Below are 27,698 nucleotides of genomic sequence, written 5' to 3'. Positions count from 1 at the left end.
GACACGTCTGTGAGCTCTCTCCATTATGCGCACAGGAGATGAGGGCTCACTCTTGGACACTCCCTTAACAACCTGTGGAGACGCCCTACTCTGTTCAGGGACCTGGTCTCCACCAGCAGGTTCAGGCTCTGGCTCTCTTTCCTCCTCAGAGTCGTACAGACAATCTGAGTGAACGTCAGAGCGCACTTTGCGCCTTGCCCAACCATCCTGCTCAAAGAACTCAGCCTGTTTACTGACCAGAAGCTTGGTCTGATCACCTTCTGGATATGCGAATCTCCACCCTTTTGTCGCAGGTTCATACCCACAGAAGACCATTTCCTGGTACTTTGGACCACCTTCTTGCTGCAACCACTTTGGTACAGGCACCATGGCCCTGCAACCAAACGAACGGAAGAAATGCACCTGTGGCTTCTGTCCGTTGAGCAAGAAATATGGGGTGTCACCTACCACTGCATTGTAGCACCTGTTCATCGAGAAATTGGCCGTTTTTACCGCCTCCCCCCAAAAACTGTGAGGCAAACCAGAGTCATCCAGTAGAATTTCGGATGCTCGAACCAGAGCTTTACTCCTCAGCTCTGCCACGCCACTCTCCTGAGGAGAAGTCACCTTGTGACGTATCCCCCTCTGGCGAAAGAAACCCTTTAGAGCAGACCCAGTGACCTCAGAACCACGGTCAAACTGGAAACCTTGCACCTTGGTGGAGAACCTTAGTTCCACCTCAGCAACCCAATCTTTGATCAGTTGCGCTGCCTCCTCCTTAGCTTTCAGCGTGAAAGCCCAGGAGTTCCTAGTAAAATCATCTGTCAGCACCATCAGCCACTTGGCCTTGCCCAGACTTGGCTGTGGCATACCTAAAAGGTCTGCATGCACAAGCTCAAAAGGCCTTGTGGTCACTCTCTCCACCCTGGGATGGCTAAATCCCTTGTTTCTGGCTTTTCTGCAAGCCTTGCAATTCAAAGGTTTACCACATTCTTTTACCTTGCACCCTTTGGTGCACTCTGATAACATCTGGACGTCCTCACAGGACCCATGTGACATTCTCTTGTGCCACACGCAAGCACACGACACATGAGAGTTCCCCCCTCCCTTTTCCTCCAGTGGAGTTTCCAGAACAAAGAGGTTGTTCTGATTTTTCTCAACATGTACCAGTTGCTTTCCACCTCTGGAAATTGTGCAAACATCTTTTTCAAAACTCACAGAATATCCCTCCTGTAAAAGAGAAGGTACAGACAGCAGGCAATGTTTTATCTCAGGGAGAACATAAACCTTCAATTCAGCCTGTAAAAAAGAGACAAACATGTTAGAAACATGGGTTACACGGCCCTGTGAACCTGTAGCAAATCTAACTGTTTTCTCAGTTGAAACAGCCTTGCAGTTCCACATTTGTCCATCAGGTGGCGCTGTTACCAAATGGGCATTCGCAGCTGAGTCAACAACCCAACGAAGCACTCTCCCCCCTCCGGAGTTGTCCTTCTTTGTTGCCTTTGCAACTGACTTCCTGCTGCCCCCGACCTTGGAGCTATCGCTGTAGGTGGTGTTATTGTCCAAAACCGCCATCGAAGCAGATAGTTGATAAACGCTCTCCTCCCCTTCCGGCCGACCCTGGGACTTTCCACGCTGGCCTCTTCTCCCGGGCTGGTTCCCATGGGAAACGACCTTGGGCGCATCCTGCCTTGGCTCCTTTGCTCTCTGTGGGCAGCTGCGACACAAGTGGTCCGGGGAGTTACAAACAAAGCAGCGGCGAACGGAAAAAGCCTGAACAGAGCACTCCGCTGGTCTGGCCCCCCTGCTGCTGGAGGAGCCGCCCGAGCCAGCCTTGCCCTCTCTGATACGCCGTTCTTCTTCATCCCCCAGACGGCCGGTCACATATTCCAGCGTCAGCTGTTGCGGATCCATTGACTCCAGAGTTAGACACAAATTGTCATAACTCTTGTCCAGAGAGCTGAGCAAGATATAAACTTTCAGCCCCTCTGAGAAGTTCACCTGCAGCAATCTCAGCTGGTTGAACACAGAAAGCATCTCAGTTACATGCTTCCTGACGCTGACCCCAGGACGCAGCTTCATCTCAAACAAGCGCCTGGTGGTGTGTATCTTTGCCCCAGCTGTTGTTCTGTGGTGCACTCTCTCCAGCGCACGGTAGGCCTCTACAGCAGTCTCAAGCCCCTCAACCAATGGCAGTTGTGAACCCTCCAGGCTGAGCACTATAGCTCCCAGGGCCTTCTGGTTCCTTCTGCGCGAGGCATGGGCTTCTGCGACTTCCGCTGCCGTTGCTCCGGCTCCTGGCTGGGGCAATGGGGCCTGTAGCACCGCCTCCCACAGACCCTTGGCTTGTAGCCAGGCCTTTAGCTTCCTACTCCACTCTTCCCAGTTCTTGCCGTCCAGCCTCTCAAAAGGGACGGAGTACGATTCATGGCTGTCTGCCATCTCTCCCCGGGGCCCGGCCTACTCACGATACAGTAGCACCTCCCGGTCCGGCAGATCCTTCCCAGCGAGCCCCTCCCGGCTGGCCTCCGGTTACTCCTTAGCTGGCCTTTGGCTGCTCCTCAGCCGATTCTGCCTGCAGTTTGACTTCCCAGCGTCTCATCAGCTGGCCTTTGGCTGCAGCCTCCGCACACGCACGAACGTTGCTTATCTTTATTGCTGACCCCCATAACCTATTGCTGACCCCCATAACCTATTGCTAGGAAGACCCAAATATTATCAAACTTTGTTTTTAAAAAACCAAACCCCCAAATTTTAGCTTTTTTTTACAAAAATGCCAAACAACACATAATTTTTCAGTTTGATTACCGAAGATCTGGAAATTCCTCCCAGACATCACTTTGAAATCCTGGACTAGTGTTCAATTGCTCAAAAACACTCTGGTCTTAACAAAAATTTTTTTTCCTTCCAGTAGCACCTTAAAGACCAACTAAGTTAGTTCTTGGTATGAGCTTTCGTGTGCATGCACACTTCTTGTCTTAGTTATTTATAGGATGTTGCTTCGGTGTGAATCTTTTGACACGATCATTCCATGCTGCCAACATTCCTAGGATTCAGTGGCTTGGCTCTCACATAACTAAGGCGAACCATAGTTAAGAAGCCATAGATGAAGCCGAGGCACTGGGCAGATGGTCACTTAACATCAGAGCAGCCAAATCTTGAGAACCATTTCCATTGTTGGCCCCTCTTCATTCATGGCTCTGTAGCTTTTAGCAGTAAATCCCTGCATTCACATATAACACAAAACCCTGGCTAATGTCAAATGAGGATTACAAACTTTGTTAACAAGTGTCTTTTAATAATATTTAACAGACCATAGTTAAACTGCTGGGTTAGTTTCACAGATATCACTAAGCCATTGTTTAATAAAACATCATTTATAGAAAAAAGCGAGCAAGAGATGATATGACAGACGTTTGCAACACTATACATGGCAGGAAGAAAGTCGACAGAGGAAAGTTTTTATCCCTCTCACACAACACGAAATCTTGTGGATATCCAATGAAGCTGGAAAATTCAGGACAGGTAAAGAAAGGAAAGTACTTATTTTACATAGATAAACTGTGGAACTCACTCCAGCAGGAAACAGCAACGGCCACCAACTTGGATGGCTTTAAGAGAGGTTTAGAGAAATTAAAGGAGGGTAAGTCCATCAATGGAGGAGGATGGAGGCTGTGCTGTGAGCAATGTTCTGTCCTTACTTGCAGGAAACCACAAGAGTGGAGAGGACCAGTTTTCCTGATCCAGCAAGCTCTTCTTCTGTTAACCACGCTTTGGCGTTATGTGCAAAAGAGACTATGGTCTTTCCTGTATAATTGCTGTCCTTGTGACAGATACCACATCTGACTGAGGATTTAAATGACTTATTCCCTTGTGAGGATTTGGTGGTGATACGCAACCACTCTGCTCACCTGAAAACTCTTTCCATGGCAACTACGGTGGTACCTTGGTTGTCGAACTTAATCCGTTCCAGGAGTCCATTCAACTCCCAAAACTGTTCAAAAACCAAGGCACGGCTTCTGATTGGCTGCAGGAGCTTCCTGCACTCAATAAGCCATGGAAGCCACGTCAGACGTTCGGCTTCCGAAAAACATTCGCAAACCACAACACCTACTTTGCAACGTTCAGAAGCAGATTTGTTTGGGACCCAAGCCATTCGAGAATCAAGGTACCACTGTATATAGTTCTTTTCCGGTGTGGACTCACTGATGGAAACTAAAGCCACCAACGTGGCTGAAGCTCTTTCCATTCAATGGACTTTTATATGATTTCACTCCTGTATGGGGTTTCTGATGTACACTAAAGGACCCCTGGATGGATAAGTCCAGTCAAATTCTACTATGAGGGTGCAGCGCTCATCTCTGCTTTCAGGCCGAGGGAGCAAGCGTTTGTCTGCAGACAGATTTTCTGCATCATGAGGCCAGCATGACAAAACCATTTCTGGCACAACACAACACCGTGATGATTGCCAGAGCGCCTGGAAACACCATTTACCTTCCCACCACAGTGGTACCTATTTATTTACTCGCACTGGTATGCTTTCAAACTGCTAGGTTGGCAGGAGCTAGGATAGAGCAACAGGAGCTCACCCCCATTGTGAGGATTCGAACCGCCAATCTTATGATCTGCAAGCTCAAGTGGCTCAGTGGTTTAGATCACAGTGCCACTCACATTCCATACTAAGACGTATTTTTCAGCCCTTTACACATCCCAAATAATGATATTCTTTCTCTGCAAAATGGATTATTTTATGGTTAAAGAGGCTCTTGCTTTGGCTGAGCTCTTTCCACACTCTGAACATTTATACAGCTTCTCACCTGTATGGGCCTTTTGGTAGTTAGTAACTTATGGTCGAAGTACTTTCCCCACACTGAACATGAAAATGCTTTCTCCCCTGTATGTAAAGCAAGGGTTTGGCTAAAACTGAAGCTTTTCCCAAACTCACATGTATGGAGTGTCTGATAATTAAGAAGGTCACTATTCCAGCTGAAGCACTTTCCACAGTTGGAACATTTATGTGGCTTCTATGTGGCTTCTCTGATGACGAGAATGGTTACTATGATCTCTTAAGCTTTTTCCACACACTGAGCATTTATACTGTTTCCCTCCAGAATGGATTCTTTATTTAACAGCACACAGCTCTAAGTGAAGCTCTTTCCACACTCTAAGCATTTATATAGTTTATCCTGTGTGAATTCTTGCATGTAAAGAAAGATGTCTCTTGTACGCAAAGCTGCTTTTACACACTGAGCACTTATATAGTTTTTCTCCAGTGTGGATTTTCTGATGATCAAGAAGTTTGGAGCTCAGACGGAAACACTTTTCGCACTCAGAACATTTAAACGGTCTCTCTCCTGAGTGGACTTTTCGGTGAGAAAGAAGCGCAGAGCTCTGAGCAAAGCCCTTTCCACACTCCAAGCATTTATACGGTTTCTCCCCTGTGTGGATTCTTTGATGACTAAGAAGGTGACTGTAGCGGCTGAAGCACTTTCCACAATTGGAACATTTATGTGGTTTCTCTCCTGTGTGGGTTCTCTGATGACGAGTAAGGCCACTACGGTCTGTGAAGCTCTTTCCACACTCTGAGCATTTATATGGTTTTTCTCCAGTGTGGATTCTTTGATGATTAAAAAGGTTGTAGGTCTGTCGGAAACACTTTCCACACTCTGAACATTTATGTGGTTTCCCTTCTGTGTGGATTCTTTCATGTTTAGACAGTTTATTGCTATCAGCGAAGTTATTTCCACACACTGCGCACTTATATGGTTCCCCGTCAGTGTGGATTTGTTGATGAGCAGGAAGCTTGGAGCTCAGACGGACACTCTTTCTGTTCTCTGAACATTTATGTGGTTTCCCTTCTGTGTGGATTCTTTCATGTAGATGAAGAAGTGACTTGTACTTGAAGCTCCTTTCACACTCTGAACATTGAAACAGTTTATCCCCATTATGTTTTCTTCCAAGGGTGCTGGGATTCAATATTCTAGCTGGGTTTCTTACACAAGAAGAGGCGTTTTCCTGTTTCTTGCCTGTATGATGTTTTTCCAGCATCAGAGTTTCATTGAAGCCAGCACCGTCTGGAACAACAGTGTCCTTCCTCAAATTCTCTTCTGCTTCAGTTTTAATTCCCTGGGGTTCATTCTCTTCACTGCTCTCCCTCCCATCACCTGCAGGAATACAAAGGGAGACCTGATCAGGGAAGAACGGACACCAAAGTTCGAGAACAATCCCAATTAATGTTTGTGTGAAAAGCAGAAGGGGAAGGATAGTCAGGGGGCAGTCACTGTTGATGGGCACTAAGACTGGGCCGCGTTCACCCTTGATCAATGCTTCTGCGGGCTGCATGCTGAAGGTACCGTATTTTTCGCTCTGTAAGACGCACTTTTCCACCTCCAAAAATTAAGGGGAAATGTGTGTGCGTCTTATGGAGCGAATGCAGGCTCCATGGCTTCAGCGAAACCAAGGCGAAGCCTACGGAGCGCACCGATCCCTCTTGCTCTCCTGGCTTCGCTTCGCTGGAGAGGCGCTGCACAGCTTTCCCTCTCTGCGCAGCGCCCCTTCAGCGAAGCGGGAGGAGAAATGGAAGGGGCTCCGCTTCTCCTGCCACTTCACTGAAGGGGCGCTGCGCAGAGAGGGAGAGATTTTTTTCTTCTTGTTCTCCCCATCTAAAACTAGGTGCGTCTTATGGTCGGGTGCGTCCTATAGAGTGAAAAATACGGTAGGTGTGGCCAAAGGTGAGCATGGCCACTCCACATTGTCTTTCTCACACATACACCCTTGCATGTACACACACAGGACACACACCTCACACCTGAACTGTGCATATCAGCTGGGCTAGGAGTTCTCAGATCACTCTGAGAAGCAGGAAGGAGAAGGGTTTCATCCTCATCAGAGCACTGGGCTGCCCCCATCCTTCATCTCTTTGCATCTGCTGCCAAAATCAGTGGCGTCTTGGTAGATCAGATAAATTTGCTTTGTAGATCAGACCCTCAAAATTAAAGGTTGTGTATTTATAGAGCTCTGGAAGCCCAGAGCAAATTTGACATCACACTTGCCAAGCAACAAAATCTTACCTCTCCTAATCCCCTCGAGTTGTGCCTGAGGTTCTCCCAACTTGCCAGAACTGATTTGGAGGGGCACACAAGCAGAAGAGAGGAGAAAAATAGACCCACGGCACTTGTGGGGTTCATTTTACATCCCACTAGCATAACTATTTAGTTGTATCTAGCCCTCGGAAATTAAAAGACGCCTGCTTCTTGGGAGAAAAGCAATGACAAACCTAGACAGCATCTTAAAAAGCATATTGCCAACAAAGGTCCGTATAGTTAAAGCTATGGTTTTCCCAGTAGTGATGTATGGAAGTGAGAGCTGGACCATAAAGAAAGCTGATCGCTGAAGAATTGATGTTTTTGAATTATGGTGCTGGAGGAGACTCTTGAGAGTCCCATGGACTGCAAGAAGATCAAACGTATCCATTCTTAAGGAAATCAGCCCTGAGTGCTCGCTGGAAGGACAGATTGTGAAGCTGAGGCTCCAATACTTTGGCCACCTCATGAGAAGAGAAGACTCCCTGGAAAAGACCCTGATGTTGGGAAAGATGGAGGGCACAAGGAGAAGGGGACGACAGAGGACGAGATGGTGGGACAGTGTTCTCGAAGCTACCAGCATGAGTTTGACCAAACTGCGGGAGGCAGTGGAAGACAGGAGTGCCTGGCGTGCTCTGGTCCAGGGGGCCACGAAGAGTCGGACATGACTAAACAACAACAAAGCCCTCGGTATGTATCAGGTCACACATTTCATCCTTAGTGCCTCTTTCAGCAGAGCTCAAAAGCAGCAGGGACAACAACTGAGACCTCGTGCTATGATCTTATGATGCTGTCCTGGGTGATTGGGGAACCTCAGGCTAAGAGAAGGAGGATTACTAACCCAGAGAGGCCAGATTCCTGTAATTCTCTTCCATGACTTCTCTGTGCAAGGCCCTCTGGCCCAGATCCAGAAGGGCCCACTCCTCCTCTGTGAAATGCACGGTCACATCCTCAAAGGTCACCGGGCCCTGAAAGCACAAAAAGGGGAAGAGCTTTATCTCACAGGTAATTTAGCAATCCAAAGAGGAAGTTAAGGCGAGGTGACTGCAGATTCCCCTGCGGAAGCCAAAGGATGTCTGAAGAGCCAGAAGCCCCAGTAGGATGCAGGACCTGAGCACAAGATGCCTCTCTTGCTCCCCAGCGAATGTTACTTCTGAGTTATGGTGCCTTTGATCGTGGAGGTGGAACATAGCTGTTGTGGCTACTAGACAAGGTCAGTTTCTCCCTGGAAAAGCAGTCACCCTTGCTGGAGAACATGTCAAGAGCTTTGCTGGATCAGGCCAATAGCCCATCTACTCCAGCTCCCCGTTTTCACAATGGCTACCTACATACTGTATGGGAAATGCACTTGGAAGACAAAAATGTATTGAGGATCAGGTAGGTAGCTGTGTTGGTCTGACACAGTTGAAATAAATAAATAAAAATTAAAAATGTCCAGTAGCACCATAGACCAACTAAGATTGTTCTGGGTGTAAACTTTTGTGAAGAATCTGAAGAAGTGTGCATGCACACGAAAGCTTATACCCAGAACAAACTTAGTTGGTCTCTAAGGTTCTACTGGACAATTTATTTATTTATTTTGAATGTATCAAGGAGTTAGTGATCTGACACGGTTACCCTTCCTGCCTCCATTCCTTCTCCCTCCCTCACTCTTCTTAAGATTTTTGATGGTGTGAGAAGAGTCTTTAATGTTCTGAAAATGTTGGGAGGAGGTAAAAGCCCCACACACAGCTGCCATAATAAGTTGGGAGGATAATGCTGGGTACCTTCTTTGATGTTGGACATTGCTATTTAAGAAAGTGAGGTATTGGGAGGGGATGGCTAATGGATGATCTGCATGTAGCCAGTCGCCACACAGGCTATCTATAAAATCAGATGGTCTGGGCTAGGTTTCTATGAAGCTCGTGCACGGACTGATCGGCTGCAGATCTGTGCAAACTGAGGCTTCTTGAGGGCTTCCAAGTGGCAGATTGAAGTGTTTGCTTGGTCTGTATACATTGTTTGCTGTTTCAGAGTGAAATATTTAATCTTCTCATTCACTTGTGTATTCCATATTGCTTCCGGATCTCATTTTAAAAGAACCACCTTGCATTTGGCAAGACATAAATCTGTACGAAACCCTCAAGCAGCACCTGAGCAGAAGAGCCTTCTCCTCTCCTGTGGTTTTCACCAACTGGTATTCAGAAGCATTATTGCCTCGGTCCACAGAGACAGAGCACAACCGTCAGGGTTCGTTGCCGCCAATGGCCTCATCCTCCCTGAATTTCTTTAATCCTCTTTCAAAGCATCATTGGTAGTTAAGAAAGCTTTTCAAAGACACTCTGAATACCACTTTTTGGGAAGGGTAAGGAGAGCAGCACTGTTGTGCTCATTTCCTGCATTGGGGCATCTGGTTAATAATAATAATAATAATAATAATAATAATAATAATAATAATACCCTGCCCATGTGGCTGAGTCCACCCAGCCTCTCTGGGTGGCTCCCAACAGATATTGAAAATAGAATAAAACATCAACCATTAAAAGCTTCCCTAAACAGGGCTGCTTTCAGATGTCTTCTAAAAGTCAGATAGTTGTTTATTTCCTTGACATCTGATGGGAGAGCATTCTACAGGACAGGTGCCACTACTGAGAAGGCCCTCTGCCTGGTTCCCCGTAACCTCACTTCTTGCAGTGAGGGAACTGCCAGAAGACCCTCAACGCTGGACCTCAGTGTCTGGGCTGAACGATGGGGGAGGAGACGCTCCTTCAGGTATACTGGGCCAAGGCCGTTTAGGGCTTTAAAAGTCAGCACCAACACTTTGTATTGTGCTCGGAAGCTGCCACTGTGAGAACAGGATGCTGGACTAGATGGGCTCTTGGCTTGATCCAGTCAGCTCTTTGTATGTTCTTACTGAAAGGAAATCCTAAAGATGTCAATGGGACTGAATACCAGGTGCTGGGAATCACAAGTGGGGAGAGCGAGGCTTTTGAGCTCATGTCTTGCTTGCACCGTGGCATCTGGCTCGCCATTGGCCTGATCTTTCAGCCAGGCTCTTCCAAAGTTCTTCTGCAGCTAACGAAGAACATATTAGAGTTGCAAAAAGAAAACAGAAACGATGCAGAGCAGGCACAGGCAACCTCGGCCCTCCAGATGTTTTGGGACTACAATTCCCATCATCCCTGACCACTGGTCTTGTTAGCTAGGGATGATGGGAGTTGTAGTCCCAAAACATCTGGAGGGCTGAGGTTGCCTATGCGTGATGCAGAGCATTCAAAGCCTGCACATCGGGCAACTGTACCAGAAGCCGAGGGGAAGGGCCAGATCCTGCACAGCTCTCCATTCCTTCTTCCTGCACCCGATTCAGCAGCTCTCCAGAAACAGTTTCTGCTCCACGCAGAGAAGGAGACGGTCTGGAAGAAAACGTCACCATCATTTTTGCAACGGAGCAGGGGCTCTCGTCCGGGGTTGGCGGCCACAAGACCAGGACTGCGATTCCTGCATCGCAGGGCGTCTGACTAGATGCCCCTTCTAATTCTCCAGTTCTGTAATTCTGTGGTTCTGTTATTTTCGCCATCTGCAAGGGAGACAAAAGAAGGTTGGAGGGCATTTTAAACCTTTGCAACAGCAGGGGGCACCTCAGGCCAAATGTGGACCTCCAGACCTCTCTGTCTGGCCTTCTGATCCCCCCTCTAAGGCCACACCTCCTCAAGGGCTTTCCCCCGGTTGGAACGTACCACTTGAAATGTGAGCATGTCTCTTGCTTACACAGCTTGAAAGAGTCACATTCATTGCTCCACCCACTTTCTGCCTCTGGCTCCGCCCACTGGGGGGTCACACCACCCCCACTAAGGAGGCAGTGATGGCCACCAACTCTGACGGCTTTAAAAGAGGATTAGACAAATTATTGGAGGAGAGAGCCATTGAAGGCCTCTAGCCCTGATGGGTATGCTCTGCACCTACTCTTGGGTTTTATTCTTTTAAGGCTTAGCGCAGAGTTTCTTTCTACAGAGAATCTTTATTATTTACCAAAAAAAATTACATTGGTCAAATAAAACAACACAATTCCTTCTCCTCTAGCCATCTGGCCAGAAACTCAATTGCTGACTCATTTGCACTTCTGTTCATTTACACACTGACTGACCTTTATTGACCACATGCCCTTAATAAAGGCACCCGTTGCTGGGGAGATTTTTCTGTTGCCTAGCAACCTTTCCTAGACCAATCCTCAAGTTCTTTCTAGAATATTCCGTTCACATCCAGAGGTACCACTGTACCTTGGTTGTCAAACTTAATCCGTTCCGGAAGTCCTTTCCAAAACCAATGCATTCCAAAACCAAGGTGTGCTTTGTGGGATGTAAAGCTGCAGTCAAGTGCAACATTCCGACAGAGGACTAAGGGCCTCCATGTTCTACCTGGTTGCTGTGAGTACCAGTTTGTCGGTTGCTGGTAGTTTTGAAAGGTAACTGCTCAGTTGCAGTCACCTCAGGACCAACTTCCCTCTGGTATCGTTTATTTGCTTGTTATGTAACCTAAGCCTGCCTTCAGGTACAGTTCTATAAACCGGAATGAATCTGACAGTAAAATAGTTTTATACAGTGGTACCTCTGGTTGTGAATGGGATTTGTTCCAGAGGCCAGTTCGCAACTTGAAAAGAACGCAACCCGCAGCGGCGCGCCTGTGCAGGTTGCGATTTGCTGCTTCTGCGCATGATGTCATTTTGCGCGTCTGCGCATGCGCGAGCAGCGAAACCCAGAAGTAACCCTTTCCGGTACGTAACCTGAAAGAACGTAACATGAAGTGGACGTAACACGAGGTATGACTGTATTAACATGAATCAGATTTGTGTGTGTATTCTTTAAGAGGGATTCAAAGAGATTTTTAACCAGGAAGGTTAGTAGAACTCAGATGAGTCAGCAACAAGCTGATCGCTGCATAAACTTAAAAAGGGGATTGTTTAACTCTGCTAAAGTAAACCTCCCCACACGCTTTCCCATAGAAAGTAATGCAAAATGGATTAATCCGTTCTAGACCTTTAAAAACAACCCCTAAAATAGCAATTTAACTTGAATTTTACTATCTAACGAGACCATTGATCCATAAAATGAAAGCAATAAACTATGTACTGCAGTCACACTATCAATCAGTAGCTGAACTGGGTTCCACACAGTCACAAAAAAAGAGCCACAAAATCAAAAACGCAAATTAAAAAGCAAAAACAGACAGACCTCAGCGTAACACTCAAAACGGAAGTATGGCATTCAAAATGGAGCATGTTCAGCTTCCGAAAAAAGTTCGCAAACTGGAACGCTTACTTCCGGGTTTGCAGTGTTTGGGTTCCAAGTTGTTTGAGTACCAAGGCGTTTGAGAACCAAGGTACCACTGTATTCAAAACCACTGACCTAAAGCGTAAGCACCTGGATGAAGCCATCTCTCACCTGCTGTTCCTCCTCCTGCTTCATGTCCTCTGCCCGGCTCAGGTGGAAACCTTTGGCCAGGGAACTGGTCTCCTTTCTGCATCCCATCACCCAGTTCTCCATCTCCGGGGGGGAGGAGAGCCAGGAACTGCTCCAGGATCGCCAGGTCCAGGATCTGAGTCTTGGTGTGTCTCTGGCAAAGGTGATGGGAGTCGGCTGCAAACATACAAGGGCAATTTTGCTCTAAGGAAGAGCTTCACTGACTGGGACCAGGAGCTCCTGGCTTAGCTAATGAAAGGAATGCAAACACACAAACACACACACACACACACACACACACACACACACAGTGGGCGTCAACCTTGCATGGTTGGAGCATTATACAACTCCTCTGGAAATAGAGACAGCTTTATTGAGCGAGGCAACTGGTCCACCTAGCTCAATATTGTCCACACTGACCGACAGCAGCTCTCCAGGATGAGTGTCTTAGCCCTAACTGGAGATACCAGATACCTTGGAGAACCGCTGCCAGTCTGCGCAGGCAATGCTGAGCGAGGTGAACCGTGGTCTGACTCAATATTCTTGGGTTTTTCCTTAGTTGGCTGCTGCTTTGCAAGTGTTAAAAACTTGGAAGCGGCATCCACCCAGTTCCCCAGTTCTTTCTCACCTGCGCATCAACTAGCATTGCTTGAAATAGCAAATAAAACGCGCCCTATTGGAAAACCGGGGGAGGGGCGGGGAGAAGAGTCTCCTGACTTACGGTTTATTTATACTTGCAAGGACGACTTCAGATTGCAAGCCTAGGCGCTGAACCACATGGATCTTACATAAGAAGAGAAAGAAACAGGGAGGGAGAGAGAGGGAGAAATGGAGGGAAGGAAGAAGGAAGGGAGGGAGGAAGAGGAGGAGCCGTGGTAGGATTCCTGGGAAAGTGCAAAGTGCAATTTTCCCCGCGCGATCGGCCGGTTTCCCCACCTGCCCTCTGCTGGCTGGAGCCGTGCAAAGTTGATTGTCCCCAACAGCACTTTTTTGCAACCTTTTTTTTGTTTGCAGAGAAGGACCCCCCCCCCGCCCCATTCCGACTCGCAGGTTCTCGAAATCCATCCCTTGGTAGCGCTTCGGTCAAGATGTTTTATTTATTGCATTTATATTCCCCCCCTTTTTTTCCTGCAATGGAGCTCAACATAGCGTACGCAGTTCTCTCCCTCCTCATTCCACCCCCATAGCTGTCAACCTTCCCTTTTATTTGTGGGAAATTCCCTTATTCCAGCGCTGTTTCCCACTGCTATCCAGTATTGTTAGATATCCTGTAGACTGTCTCCGGGACAGGTGACGCTGCTGATCCCTTATTTTCGAGGCTGCCGAGCCTTTATTTTCATATCTGAAAATTGACAGCTATAACCAAAGGCTTATATCGCCTAATAGACTTTTATAAAAATAACAAACCCTTGTCAACACAAGAAATACAAGACAAACTAGAAGACACCCAAATGACCTGGTTAACACAACACCAACTCCACCCCCTCTTAAACAACCCAACAGTAAAATCAGCAGCAACTAGGCCCCTGACAACCTTCGAAAACCTCCTCCTAACAACAAAGGGAAACAGTAAAGGGACGGTATCCGCAATATACAAAATACTACTCCAAAACCCCGCAAATCCCCTAGACGCAATCAAAAAACAATGGGAGAATGACATAGGCTATGAGATTAACCCCACTCAATGGACCAGAATGTGGTCTAAACCCCCCTTTAAATCCATATCAACGAAAAGAAAAGAACTCACACTGAAACTCACCTACAGGTGGTACCTAACACCAAGGAAACTAGCGCTAATACACCCAGGAACCTCACCAAAATGCTGGAGAGGGTGCACCTCCACAGGCACATACCTCCACATGTGGTGGGAGTGTCCCAAAATCCAACTATTCTGGGCAACAGCCATACGAGAAATATGTAAAATAACTAAACAAGTATTAGATATCACCCCAGAATTGGCCCTACTAAACATCTTCCAAGACAACAACGCCCATTTACACCACAAAGAACTCATAACCCACCTACTTTCAGCAGCCAGAAACACCATAACCAGACACTGGAGAGACCTGTCAGGAGTAAGCATGGACCAATGGTACCAAATAGTATGGGAAACAGCCCTACTAGAAAAATTAACTAATAAACTGAAACTGACACGGGGACAAACAGAAGAAGACGCCTTCACCCCGGTATGGCTCCCCTTTATCACATACACAACCCAACAGGACAATGACAATAATCCACCAACAGCATACAAATCAATATGGCTAACCTGATCCAAAACACCCACCCACCTCACTCACACACGAAAACAAAGATCACCACAGCCAATCACAAGCAAACAATCACACCCTAGGCCAACCCCAACCTCTCTCACCACCAAAGGAACACAAGTGAACAACACAAGCAACGCTGACACCAAACTCTACATACATTAAACGTAATAGAAACACCGCCACCCGACCCCACCCCCATCCATCTTCCCTCTCTCCACCCCCCTTTCTTTTTTCTTTCTTTTTTCTTCTCCCCCTAATGCCTCAACAAATGAAACGGATTTGTAAAAATGTTACATGGAAGAAGAAGAAAAATACGAGGCACTACACTTCTGTAAAACAAGAAAATCCTTAATAAAAAATATTTTTTAAAAAATTGACAGCTATGCAACCCCCCCCCCCCAAGAACCCTGCAAGGTAGGTTAGGCAGAGAGCCGGTGCTCACCCAGTGAGCTTCATCATGGCTGATCTGAAGCCCCCACCCCGTGCAGAGTCGATGGACACTGAGAAAAACTTTCTGACAGAGCTGCTCAGCAGTGAAAAGGACTCCTTTGGGAGGTGGTGGGCTCTCCTTCCTTGGAGGTTGGGTGGCCATCTGTCATGGATGCTTTAGCTGAGATTCCTGCATTGCAGTGGGTTGGGCTGGATGATCTCTGGGGTCCCAACTTTCCCATTTCTTTTAGGTCAATCTTTTTTTTAAAAAAAAAATTAAAACAAAAAAGGGGGGAAAGCAATACAGCTGTCAATGTTATACACATCAAAGCAACAAACTGACACATCACAAGCAGCTGATACAACTTTTAAAAAAGAAATAAATAGAAGATAAAAGCAGGTGGTGATTTAAAACCAAAAACCAATAAATCAATATCCCTGCAGTGCATACAATTGTGGGAAGGTTTCCTTTAGCAGAGTTAAACAATCCCCTTTATAAGTTTACGCAGCGATCTGACTCATCTGAGATCTACTGATAAAGATGCCTTCCTAGTTAAAAATCCCTTTGAATCCCTCTTAAAGAATACAGTGGTACCTCGGGTTACAGACGCTTCAGCTTACATACGCTTCAGGTTACAGACTCCGCTAACCCAGAAATAGTACCTCGGGTTAAGAACTTAATTCGTTCCTGAGGTCCGTTCTTAACCTGAAACTGTTCTTAACCGGAGGTACCACTTTAGCTAATAGGGCCTCCCGCTGCCGCCGTGCGATTTCTGTTCTCATTCTGAAGCAAAATTCTTAACCCGAGGTACTATTTCTGGGTTAGCGGAGCCTGTAACCTGAAGCGTATGTAACCCGAGGTACCACTGTACACACACAAATCTGATTCATGTTAACATGAAACTATTTTAGTCTCGGATTCATTCCGGTTTATAGAACTGTACCTGAAGGCAGGCTAAGGTCTCATAACAAGCAAATAAACTATACCAGAGGGAAGCTGGTCCTGCGGCTGAGCAGTTACCTTTCAAAACTACCAGTAACCGACAAACTGGTATTCACAGCAACCAGTTAGAACATGGAGTCCCTTAGTCCTCTGTCAGAATGTTGCACTTGACTGCAGCTTTACATCCCACAAGATGAACCCTGGTGTTTCTTCCAACTGCCTGTTTGTTTTAGGTCGATTTATTATTATTATTATTATTAAAACACAAAAGGGGGGGGAGCATTACAGGTGTCCAAACACGGTTATACACGTCAAAGCAACAAACTGACACATCACAAGCAGCTGATAAAAGAAATAAATAGTAGATAAAAGCAGGTGATGATCTAAAACCAAAAACCAATAAATCAACATCCCTGCAGTGCATACAATATCCAAAACATATCAGTCGGGCGGGTAAGTTTGTTATTCATCTCTCTCAGGAAGGATGAGTTCAAAGTCAATTGCAACATTTTCATATAAAAATGGAACCTTTTTTTTTCATTTTGGGCATGCATCGCTCGCCGCCCCTCTGAGAAGACTGGTGAGGCCAAGTGCCTGCGGTGACGCGGTGCTGAAAGAGTTAATGTGGCCAAAGAGCTGCGTGGGCCTAGACAAGTCGCGGGAAAACACGGGAGCAGGAAGTGAAGGAGATCCATAGAGAAGGGTTCTTTCTTCCTGGCTTCCTGGCTTCCTTCCTGCCCCGCCTCCTGCCTCCCACGTGGGGGAGGGGGTGCTGCCTTCCAAGGGTGAGCCTTAAGCTGGGGCTTCTGCATTGAAGGACAAAAGGCAGACGGGCGGGCGAGGAGGAGGAGGAGAAGCAAAGCCTTGAGATTGGGAAAATGGGAGCGGGGAGATGGGGGGAGGGGTCCCCGGGGGGGGGGCGGAGGGATCCTGCAGTGGGGTGGGGGTTGAAAATGCATATATGCCTTTGCAGGTTAGGATTTGTGGGCTGTTTCTGTCGCTAACCTTGCACCCATCTCTGGCTGCTCATTTTCCTCTCGCAGGTTCCCAAATCAGGTTTCTGTGTGTTCTTCTTTTTTTAGCGCAGCAGGCAGATGTTCAGCAGGTGAAGCGTGGAGATGTTACTAGTTCTCACCGAAAGGGGCATAGCTCAGGGGTAGAGCATCTGTACTGCATGCAGGAGGTGCCAGGTTCAGGCCCCAGCATCTCCCGGTAGGGTTGCCCCTTGCCCCCAAACCCCCCAGAGCTGCTGCCAGTCAGTGTAGACAGCATTTAGCTTGATGGGCCAGTGGTCTGACTCCCTAGAAGGTACCTTCTCAAGGAAAGGGAGATTCCTGGGTCTTTTAGCCGTTGTGCAGAAGAGGGGATTTTTTTTACAAGTTTGTTTAATTTTGTTTCTAGTTCCTTGGGGACAAGTTGCAAAGGAACAAAGGAAGCTGCCTTATACCAAGTCTCTCCAGCTACCTTAGGCTTGCCTACACTGACTGGCAGCAGCTCTCCCATGGTGCCATTTCTAGTCTTGCTCAAGGCAGATCCACTAAAGTGAACAGACATGACTAATCTAGGTTCATTCATTTGAGTGGATCTGTTATGAGTAGAGCTTAGTTTGATGCATTCCGGGGTCTCAGGCAGGGAACACCCTCTCCCAGCCCTACCTGGGACCTTCTGCATGCAGAACAGCTGTCCTGCCTCTGAGCTGTTTACTCCCTTCCCCTTTTAGTTGGATCAGTTTTGTTTTGAGGGTTCGATTGCTGTTGACTTTTACGTTTTGCTTTTTTATATATTTGATGGCTGCGGTTAACCTTGAGGAAGAGAGGAAGCTGCCCTTTTTCTGAATCAGGCCATTGGTCCTTGCAGCTCCCATTTCAATCAGTGTTTAAGTTGCTTTGGGTTGTCCTGGGCAAGATAAAGCGACTGACAAATTTAATAAATCAATAAAAAGAAATAGCTTGGTATTGACTGCAGTGAGCAGGGAAACAGGAGGCATCATAAGATAACATTTAATGCCGGTGCTGCACACTCAGTCGGAGTGTGCCGGAGACCCATAGGTCACATGCCAAGCACTGCCCTTCCGCAAGCTGTGCTGGTTCCGGTCTGCCCCTTCTGCATAACTGCAACAGGGAACCCACAGTCACTTTTACATCTGATTGCCCAGTGATCTGGCTGGGGAGCTGCACCTGTTGAACCCACCCTGTGTGAGGCTGTTAGTAGCACAAGAGCATTGCCAGAGAATAGAAATGCTGGTAGCTTCCTTGCGGTTTCCATGTACCACAACTTAAGAGACCGCCTTATCCCTTCTGTACCCAGCACATTGCTGCCGTCTGGAGGAAAAAATACTGCAAGTTCCAAAGATCTCAGAAGCCCACTGTACTTAAGCTCAGAGCAGGGCCTGTAGTGTGGCTGCCCCTGTTCTGTGGAATAGCATCCCTGTCAATCTGCACTTTGGGGAACCGTGGAAGACATTTTTATTCCAACAGGTTTTCCCAGCTGGATAATGGAGTGTTTACCACAAGTGTCTTCTTTGCTAGGGATTTTAGTCTTGTTATAAACCTATTTGTTACCTTCGTCTGTTTTTAACTGGTTTTAATTGCCTTATACTGTGGTACCTCGGGTTAAGAACTTACCGTATTTTTTGCTCTATAACACGCACCCGACCATAACACGCACGTAGTTTTTAGAGGAGGAAAATCCGTAGGCATGCCACCCGTAGGCATTTCCTCCATAACACGCACAGACATTTCCCCTTACTTTCTAGGAGGAAAAAAGTGAGTGTTATGGTGCAAAAAATACGGTAATTCGTTCTGGAGGTCTGTTCTTAACCTGAAACTATTCTTAACCTGAAGCACCACTTTAGCTAATGGGGCCTCCTGCTGACGCTGTGCTGTGGCTGCACAATTTCTGTTCTCATCCTGAAGCAAAGTTCTTAACCCGAGGTAATATTTCAGGGTTAGCGGAGTCTGTAACCTGAAATGTATGAAACTTGAAGCGTATGTAACCTGAGGTACCACTGTATATAAATCACCATGAGAGAGGGTGGTTCAGAAGGCGATGAATAAGTGTCAATAATATTAGTTAGCAACTCAAAGCTCTTCCTTAAATTAAATCTGTTTTTCAAGGTGGACAGGGTTTTAGATCGCCAGTAGCCGTGATAATCTAACAGGAAAGTCTCTGTGTCTGGAATTGCATCCATTGCAAGGGGTTGGACTAATGACTCTGGACCCTCTCCAACTCTGTACTTTTATTATTCATAGATGCTGGAGAAGGAGGAGCGGTTAGAGATTCTGCCTTGCTTGCAGAAGGTTCCAGGTTAAATCTCTGGCATGTCCAAGTATGGCTGGGAAGGCCTCACCTGAAACAAGGGAGAGCTGCTGCCATAGTGCAATTGTATATAAAGCAGCTTCCTATGTCCAGCTCCATTCGGCTTTTTACTGTTGAGTTAAAGGGACCCCAATGGTCATCTAGCCAAACCCCCAGCAACGCAGGAACCACAGCTAAAGGACCCCTGACAAATGGCCCTCCAACCCCTGCTTTAAAGAGAGCCTGCTGCCTTCTGAGGTAGTCAGGCTGCCCACGGTAGGAAACCGAGAACCAGGCTCAGCTAGGCCTGATCTGGAGAGGTGATTTTGTTGCATTCTTAACATTTCTAGGCCGAGAGAGGGAGAAGATGGCCACTGTGGGAAGTGGCACCGCCATGTCCTTAGCCCTTCCCTACCAGCCAGTGCTTGAGCAAGGGCCTCGGCCCGGAGAGAGAACAGGCGAGGAGGAAGACGACGCAGCAGGCCCCAAACCCGACAAGGACGTCAACAAAAGAGCCAGGAAAACAGTTCCGGCCAGCATGGCGGCGGAGCTCCTGCGTTGGCCGGCCTCGCAGCAAGTGAAGCAGGAGCCGGGCGACGGGATCCCGCAGGGCTGGGACGGTCCCTGGCAGGAGTTCCTGAAGGCGGTTCAGTCCCCGCACCCAGGCTGGGGCAACCCGCAGCTGCCCGCGGCGTGGGAGGAGAGCAGCAAGGCCTTTGAGGGAGCCGCCGACGCCTGGATGTGGCCCCGAGGGGACTGGGCGGCCCGGCCCTTCTCAGGAGAGCCGCAGCCAGCCCCCCAACACCCTCCGGAAGGCAGAGAGAGGGGCGACGGCGCCAGCGGGAAGTTGAAGGCTGAGAGCTCGAGGCCGGGCCTGGTCAGCGCCGAGTCCCAGCGCCGGCGCTTCCGGCAGTTTGGCTACCGGGAGGCTGAGGGGCCTCGCGAGGTCTGCGTCCGGCTGCGGGAACTGTGTCGCCAGTGGCTGGAGCCCGAGCGGCACACCAAGGAGCAGATCCTGGAGCTGCTGATCCTGGAGCAGTTCCTGACCATCCTGCCGCCCGAGATCCAGAGCTGGGTGAGGGAATGGGGGCCGGAGACCTGCGCCCAGGCGGTGGCCCTGGCCGAGGGCTTCCTGAGGAGGCCCCGGGAGCCCAAGAGGTGGGAGCAGCAGGTGAGGCAGCTCTCCGCCCCTCAGGACTTTGGAGGGTGGCAGAAGCAGGGCCCCTAACCGCAGCGGGGAGAGCATAGGCATTGTGGCTCACAGTAGCCATCAACAACCGTCTCCCCTCTCAATCTGCCGAATCCTATTTTAAGTCTGTCTACATCCTAACACATACCGTAAATTCCAGCGTATTTGTTGTTTAGTCGTTTAGTCGTGTCCGACTCTTCGTGACCCACTGGACCAGAGCACGCCAGGCACTCCTGTCTTCCACTGCCTCCTTTGAGAACACTGTCCAACCATCTCGTCCTCTGTCGCCCCCTTCTCCTTGTGCCCTCCATCTTTCCCAACATCAGGGTCTTTTCCAGGGAGTCTTCTCTTCTCACGAGGTGGCCAAAGTACTGGAGCCTCAGCTTCACGATCTGTCCTTCCAGTGAGCACTCAGGGCTGATTTCCTTCAGAATGGAGAGGTTTGATCTTCTTGCAGTCCATGGGACTCTCAAGAGTCTCCTCCAGCACCATAATTCAGAAGCATCCATTCTTCGGCGATCAGCCTTCTTTATGGTCCAGCTCTCACTTCCATACATCACTACTGGGAAAACCATAGCTTTAACTATATGGACCTTTTCCAGTGTATAAGACGACTTTTTAACCTCGGAAAATCCTCCAAAAATTCGGGGGCCGTCTTATACGCTGGGAATAGGTTCGCTGGGCAGTGGCATTGGGCGACGGGCTCCGCGCCGGGAGAAAGCCACCCAGCGAAGCCGGCTTAGCATCGCTGGGCAGCTTCACCAAGGAGCTTCCTCCTGGTGGGGAGCCCGCTGCCCAGCGAAGCTGCCACGTATAAGACTAGGCATATAAATCGACCCTAAATCGTCTTATACGCCCAGTCGCCTAATACGCCGGAATCTCTGGTACATAGCGCTGAAAGGTAAGTCAGGTCACATGCAGTCCATATGAGATGCTAACATAACATTTAGCGAATTTTCAGATGTTGACTATCCTTTTTGAAGCAGAAGGCAGTGTGTCTGTAGAAAGGAGCGACTGAAGGTTTGGGTTGCTGCTCTCTGCATCTGTCAGTTTTTCAGTGTTGTCGTCCCAATTAATGTGGAATCTTGTGACCCTGGCGTTAGATGCCAAAATATTCCTCTGGAGCTTAGAAAAATCTGGTTTTACCAGAGGATTTTTTCTCAGTTCTGTTTCAGTGTATTCATTGTTCACATAATAGCCAACTCTAATAAATTCTTGACCTCTTTAGGTGCAGGTGATTAACACAACTGTGACTCCTACAGCATCCGCATCAGGAATTAGTCCTGGATTAGGAGCATCTGCCTGAAATACAAACGTGTGTCTTCCTGCAGGAACAGGGCCCAACAGAGGTCAAGAATTTATTAGAGTTGCAGCAACCCAAACCTTCAGTCACTCCTTTCTACAGATGCACTGCCTTCTGCTTCAAAAGGATGGTCAATATCAGAAAATTCACTAAATGTTATGTTAAAATCTCATATGGACTGCATGTGACCTGACTTACCTTTCAGTGCTATGTATGTGTTAGGATGTAGACACACACACACCATCACCAGAAATGATTTCCTGGGAATTACACATTCAACATGTGAAGAATTTGTTTTAGAATCCTATTTTAATGCCGGCCAAGTTGGTGGCCGCTCCTCCTTGTGGCAGGGAGTTCCGCAGTTTAACTCTGCTCTCTTGTGTGAAGAAACCTTTCCTTTAGTCTGCCTTGCGTCTCCCACAAACCTTCTATGTTCTCCCTTGTGGTTCTAGATCTCAAAGCCTTTTCAGGAAATGCCCAAGGCGGAGCAGGCTCCATCAGATGTTGGACTGTGGCAGCTGTACAGGGAGGCAAAGCAGGACAGCGATGGCAGCTCAATGGGTAAGTATTCCTCATCCCTGTGCAGGGGGTGTGGCCTCAGGAAGGTTCCGAGGGCCAGTTAAAGGTGCACAGAGGGCCACATTTCCCACCCCTGCTCTTTTGGTGAGTTATGAAGCCTTTTAAAAAAATAAAATGCCTTGCTTTTAATTTGCAATGGTATTTCTCTTTTCCTGATCACATTCTAACTGTTTTATTATATTCTCTTGTTTTTATTGTATTTTACTCTTCTTGGGAACCCCTGCAGGGTGTTAGTTTTTCATCGCCTGAGGTTAAAAACCCCCACAGCATATCAGAGCTATCATAAATAAATATAACAGGGTACTCTGACAAAACACGGCCTAGGCCTTTGCCCAGTTTCACAGGTCGGGCACCACTGCTGAGAAGGCCCTCTGCCTGGTTCCCTGTAACCTCACTTCTTGCAGGGAGGGAACTGCCAGAAGGCCCTCAGAGTTGGACCTCAGTGTCCAGGCTGGACGATGGGGGTGGAGAGAAATAAAAGATATTTTATTTCTACTATATATTTTGGAAAGTTGTTTATCCTCTACTGATCTGGACACATTTGGATATCACAGCCAAATTTTGCACAAAATACCCGAAATTTTGAAAAAGAGCAGGGTGTTGTGTATGGATACCACTGGATGCCATATTGAATCAAGATGGCGGGCTGAACCTTTCAAAAATGAAGACGCTCCTTCAGGTATACTGGGCCAAGGCCGTTAAAGGCTTTAAAACTGAGCACCAACATTTTGAATTGTGCTCAGAAATGTAGCGGGAGCCAATGTAGGTCTTTCAAGGACTGCTGTTACAGTATATGGTCTTGGCGGCCACTCCCTGTCACCAGTCTAGCTGCCGCATTCTGGATTAGTTGCAGTTGCCGGGTCACCTTCAAAGGTAGCCCCACATAGAGCACATTGCAGCGCATGCATCACTCCAGAGAGACAGTGTGCGGGCAGGTATGGTCTTAGCCGGCATACCAGAGGGAGCTGGTAGACAGCTGCCCGTCCATGACATGCACATCCATGGATGGCTGGGAGTCCAAAATCACTCCTAGACTGCGCACCTGGTCCTTCAGGGCACAGTTACTCCGTTCAGGACCAGGCCTCTTCTAAAGTCATCTGAGTTGGTGGTCACCACTTCCTCCTGTGAAACCAAGTTCCAAAGATGAACTGTGTGCCGCGTGGAGAAGTTATTTTATCTGTCCTGGCATCTGTGAACATTTATGCTGGATGAGATGGGTCATTGGCTTGGCCCAGCAGCCCAGTCTCTCCTTGCGTTCTATAAAGAAATCAGTTCATCATTCAGTTCTCTTATTTGCAAGGAATGACCAATGTGTCTCTCCCTTCTCTTAATTCCCAGCAGGCGATGGGTGGGCGAGCGAGAATGAAGAAGAGAAACCTCGGATGAGATGTTCCGAGAAAACTGGGCCTTCCGGGTCGTACGGAGAGAACCCTTTCCTATGTCCTGAGCAGTTGGGCTCCTTTGAAAACCAACACAAATCAGAGAATCCACACGACGTCCCCTTGGGAGACGGGGAGTGCAAACCGGTGGCCTGTCCGGGAGTTGTCCCGAAACTCGGCGACCTGGCAGCTCAAGAGAGGACCCACAAGGACCGGAGGAGGAAAGTGTGCACCGAGTGCGGGAAAGCGTTTGGCCGGAGCTCTGACCTTCTTAAACACCGGAGAACCCACACAGGGGAAAAACCCTTCCAGTGCCTCCACTGCGGGAGAAGCTTCAGCGACCGCTCCAACCTCATCGCACACCGGAGAATCCACTCAGAGAAGAAGCTGTACCAGTGCTTGGACTGCGGCAAGAGCTTCTGCCAGAACTCGTACCTGGTCCGCCACCGGAGGACCCACACGGGCGAGAAGCCCTACAAGTGCTCGTACTGCGGCAAAGGGTTCAGCGACAGCTCGAACCTGGTGGTGCACAAGAGGACCCACACGGCCAGCGACAAGCCCTACCGCTGTCCGGATTGCGGGCGGAAGTTCAGCGAGCCCTCGCTTCTAGGCCGGCACCAGCGGATGCACGCCAAGGAGAGGCCGTACAACTGCTCGGACTGCGGGAAGACGTTCCGCCACCGCTCGGATCTGGTCCGCCACCGGAGGACCCACACGGGGGAGAAGCCCTTCAAGTGCCTGGACTGCGGCAAGGGCTTCAGCCAGAGGTCTCACTGCAGCACCCACGAGAGGCGGCACACGAGGCAGAAACTGTACCCGCAGCACTTAGAGGGCGGGAAAGGCTTCGGCCCGGCTGAAATCGGACTTCCCGCGAAGGAGGAAGCGGCGGAAGCGGCTCAAAGGATCGCTACGCAGAAGGACGTGAGGGTGGGGCATATGTGTGTCCTTCTCCATACCGAGTGGGGCTACTTATAGCGCGAGGTAATTTGACACGATGGGACTTTCCGGTTTTTGTTTTGTAAATGGCAAAGTGCATTACTTCAAAAGGTGGCGAGCCAGTCCTGCTGTGTTTGAAGGCCTTCTCCTCTGCTCCTTCTGCCGAGTAGGCCCTGGACCTCTGCTCTCAAGCTCTGCCCTGACAGCACCGCTGGCTTACAGTCCGCCTTGTTTGTAAAAGCCCGTTCACTTGGTACCAATTCTTAATGCGCCCTGAGCGACTAGCATGGACGTTTTACGAAAACAGCTTTCCGCTGCCATTTTCCACAAGTGACTAACTTAGCCCGTCTCCCGAGTATACTTATTACTTTGTGTTTGTGGACTACTAACTTTTGCTCAATGTATGTGCCGAAATTGGGATCTGACAAAGAATTCCGCCTCCTGTTGATGAGTTTGACTTTTTAAAAAAATCAAAATAAGTTTCTAGTCCTCATCTGTGCCAAGATAGGTTTGAAAGTTGATATACGTACACATGATATTTGGAGGTGTCTTGGAAGCCAAAAGAGGGGGTTGAGCGAGTGGGGCTTGAGTGGGATCCACAGCACTGGCTCTCTTTCCCCCCTTCACCCCATGTCCAAAACAGACTAAAGAGCCACTGGAATTCTGGGAAAGTGCCCCAGGCACCGATCAGATTCCATGAAAGGGGTAACTCCTACTCATGTTGCTTGTGCTGAACTTCTTATGGTCTGAGCAAGGAATCTTTCATGGGGGTGGGGAGATGTGTCCTTTGGAAATGGGACTTTGCGGAAAGGCGTGGATTTTTTGCAAGGTGGGGTAGGTAGAATGCCTTCCTGTGACCAACCGCCCATCCCGTCTTGGTGGCGGTAGCTGCAAAATAAATCCTGAACGAAGTAGACATTCACATGAGGGTTGGCTTTATTTGCCGCAAGGAGAAATAAGAGAGTTGCTTCCAAGCACTGTCCTGATGTTATGGAATGTTCGCCAACAGTCCCCTTGCGGAGGGGGAAGGTTCGCTTATTATTAGAATTTATATACCGCCCTATACCTGTGGGTCTCAGGGCGGTTCACAGAAGAAAATCAAGAAATAAAACCACAGAATACACAATAAAAATAAAAACAACAACCCAGTAGCCCCCCACCCACCCACAAAAAAGCACATTTTAAAAGGGCATAGGATATAAATCAGATCAACCAAAGGCCTGGTTAAAGAGGAACGTTTTTGCCTGGCACCTAAAGGTGTACAGTGAAGGTGCCAGGCGAACTTTCCTGGGGAGACCATTCCACAGATGGGGAGCCACTGCAGAGAAGGCCCCGTTCTCATGTTGCAACCCTCCAAACCTCTCGAGTAGGTGACACACGAAGGAGGGCCTCAGAAGATGATCTCAGGGTCTGGGTAGGTTCATATGGAAAGAGGTATTGCAGTCCTGAGCCGTTTAAGGCTTTATAGGTCAAAACCAGCACTTTGAATTGGGCCCAGAAACTAATTGATTGCCAATGCAGTCAGACCAGGAATGATGTAATATGCTCAAAGCGTCTTGCTCTGGTGAGGAACCTGGCCGCTGAATTCTGCACTAGCTGAAGTTTCTGAACTGTCTTCAGAGGCAGCCCTACGTATAACACATTGCAGTAATCTAACCTTGAAGTTACCAGAGCATAGACAATGGTAGTTAGGCTATCCTTGTCCAGATAGGGGCGTAGCTGGGCCACCAGCCGAAGCTGATGGAAGGCACTCTGAGCCACTGTGGCCACCAGGCCTCCCAGTCTGGCCAAGCCATGCTCGCCTGCTCCCTGTATGTAATGCGTGACGCCAAGTGTGGAGAAGGTTAAGACGTGGCCCTTGCATAAAGCAGCAGAGAGTTGAGGCTTTAGTAATAATAATAATAATAATAATAATAATAATAATAATAAATTATTATTTATACCCCGCCCATCTGGCTGGGTTTCCCCAGCCACTCTGGGCTGCTTCCAACAAAACACTAAAATACAATAACCTATTAAACATTAAAAGCTTCCCTAAAGAGGGCTGCCTTCAGATGTCTTCTAAAAGTTTGGTAGTTATTTTTCTCTTTGACATCTGGTGGGAGGGCGTTCCACAGGGTGGGTGCCACTACCGAGAAGGCCCTCTGCCTGGTTCCCTGTAACTTGGCTTCTCGTAGCGAGGTAACTGCCAGAAGGCCCTCGGCGCTGGACCTCAGTGTCTGGGCAGAACGATGGAGGTGGAGACGCTCCTTCAGGTATACAGGACCGAGGCCGTTTAGGGCTTTAAAGGTCAGCACCAACACTTTGAATTGTGCTCGGAAACATACTGGGAGCCAATGTAGGTCTTTCAAGACCTGTGTTATGTGGTCTCGGCAGCTGCTCCCAGTCACCAGTCTAGCTGCCACATTCTAGATTAGTTGTAGTTTCCGGGTCACCTTCAAAGGTAGCCCCACATAGAGCGCATAGTACATTGTGCTGTGCAAAAATGGGTCACCTGGTGTCAAGGTGCTATGAGAGGATTGGCCTGTCCACCTGTCTACATGGCCTGTGGGGAAAAAGAGAAGGATCTGGCCCATTGACTGCCTTCGGCCCCCCGCTCCTGCGAAACCCACTTGGCTGGAAGCTGCACTGAACACAACAGGGTTTGCACACCCACAGCCACACCAGCCCTCATGTTGCCTTCCCAAAGCTGGTTATTTGAAGGGCCAGGGTCCTAGAAGCCTCCCACCTCCTTCCCAAAGCTGGGGAAGGACTAACCTCCCTGAATCATTCTGGCTGCCCTTTTTGCCATTTCCCCCAGCTCCGCAATATCCCCTTTCCCCTGTCAGAATGGGGGAAATTGCACTCACTGGGGGGGCAGGTTTCCTGCTG

At 48.4% G+C, this 27,698-nt stretch overlaps 2 protein-coding genes and 1 long non-coding RNA gene across 10 annotated transcripts; 1 reads left to right on the top strand and 2 right to left on the bottom strand.

The window, feature by feature from the left end:
- Positions 1-3,259: 3,259 nt before the first annotated feature.
- LOC128409254 (zinc finger protein 501-like) lies at positions 3,260-13,492 on the bottom strand. 5 transcript variants are annotated; one of them, XM_053379582.1, is made up of 4 exons: positions 13,221-13,492; positions 10,345-10,620; positions 7,906-8,032; positions 3,260-6,146 (listed from the first exon to the last, which is right to left on the bottom strand). In XM_053379582.1, the coding sequence occupies exons 2-4, from the start codon at positions 10,618-10,620 to the stop codon at positions 5,164-5,166; spliced, it is 1,386 nt and encodes a 461-aa protein (XP_053235557.1). In that variant the 5' UTR covers positions 13,221-13,492; the 3' UTR covers positions 3,260-5,163. The 5 variants fall into 5 exon arrangements, with proteins under 5 accessions (XP_053235557.1, XP_053235555.1, XP_053235558.1 ...); XM_053379580.1 differs by lacking the exon at positions 13,221-13,492 and adding an exon at positions 12,482-12,652; XM_053379583.1 differs by lacking the exon at positions 13,221-13,492 and adding an exon at positions 12,482-12,652 and having other exon boundaries at positions 10,474-10,620.
- Positions 13,493-16,796: 3,304 nt separating this feature from the next.
- On the top strand, positions 16,797-25,741 carry LOC128409223 (zinc finger and SCAN domain-containing protein 31-like). Of its 4 annotated transcripts, none has more exons than XM_053379514.1 (4): positions 16,797-16,929; positions 19,792-20,612; positions 22,386-22,494; positions 23,851-25,741. In XM_053379514.1, exons 2-4 carry the CDS (start codon positions 19,809-19,811, stop codon positions 24,864-24,866), a joined length of 1,929 nt encoding a protein of 642 aa, XP_053235489.1. In that variant the 5' UTR covers positions 16,797-16,929; positions 19,792-19,808; the 3' UTR covers positions 24,867-25,741. The 4 variants fall into 4 exon arrangements, with proteins under 4 accessions (XP_053235489.1, XP_053235490.1, XP_053235488.1 ...); XM_053379515.1 differs by lacking the exon at positions 16,797-16,929 and adding an exon at positions 17,075-17,356; XM_053379513.1 differs by lacking the exon at positions 16,797-16,929 and adding an exon at positions 18,941-19,077 and having other exon boundaries at positions 23,854-25,741.
- On the bottom strand, positions 17,486-18,972 carry LOC128409317 (uncharacterized). The gene is made up of 2 exons (XR_008329218.1): positions 18,935-18,972; positions 17,486-18,763 (listed from the first exon to the last, which is right to left on the bottom strand). It is a non-coding gene; the product is annotated as an uncharacterized LOC128409317 (long non-coding RNA).
- Positions 25,742-27,698: the final 1,957 nt, after the last annotated feature.

The sequence above is a fragment of the Podarcis raffonei genome, chromosome 2 (genome assembly GCF_027172205.1).
Source record: "Podarcis raffonei isolate rPodRaf1 chromosome 2, rPodRaf1.pri, whole genome shotgun sequence".
Lineage (NCBI taxonomy): Eukaryota > Metazoa > Chordata > Lepidosauria > Squamata > Lacertidae > Podarcis > Podarcis raffonei.
Note: the sequence above shows the minus strand (reverse complement) of the source record. Positions and strands in the feature narration are given on the sequence as shown.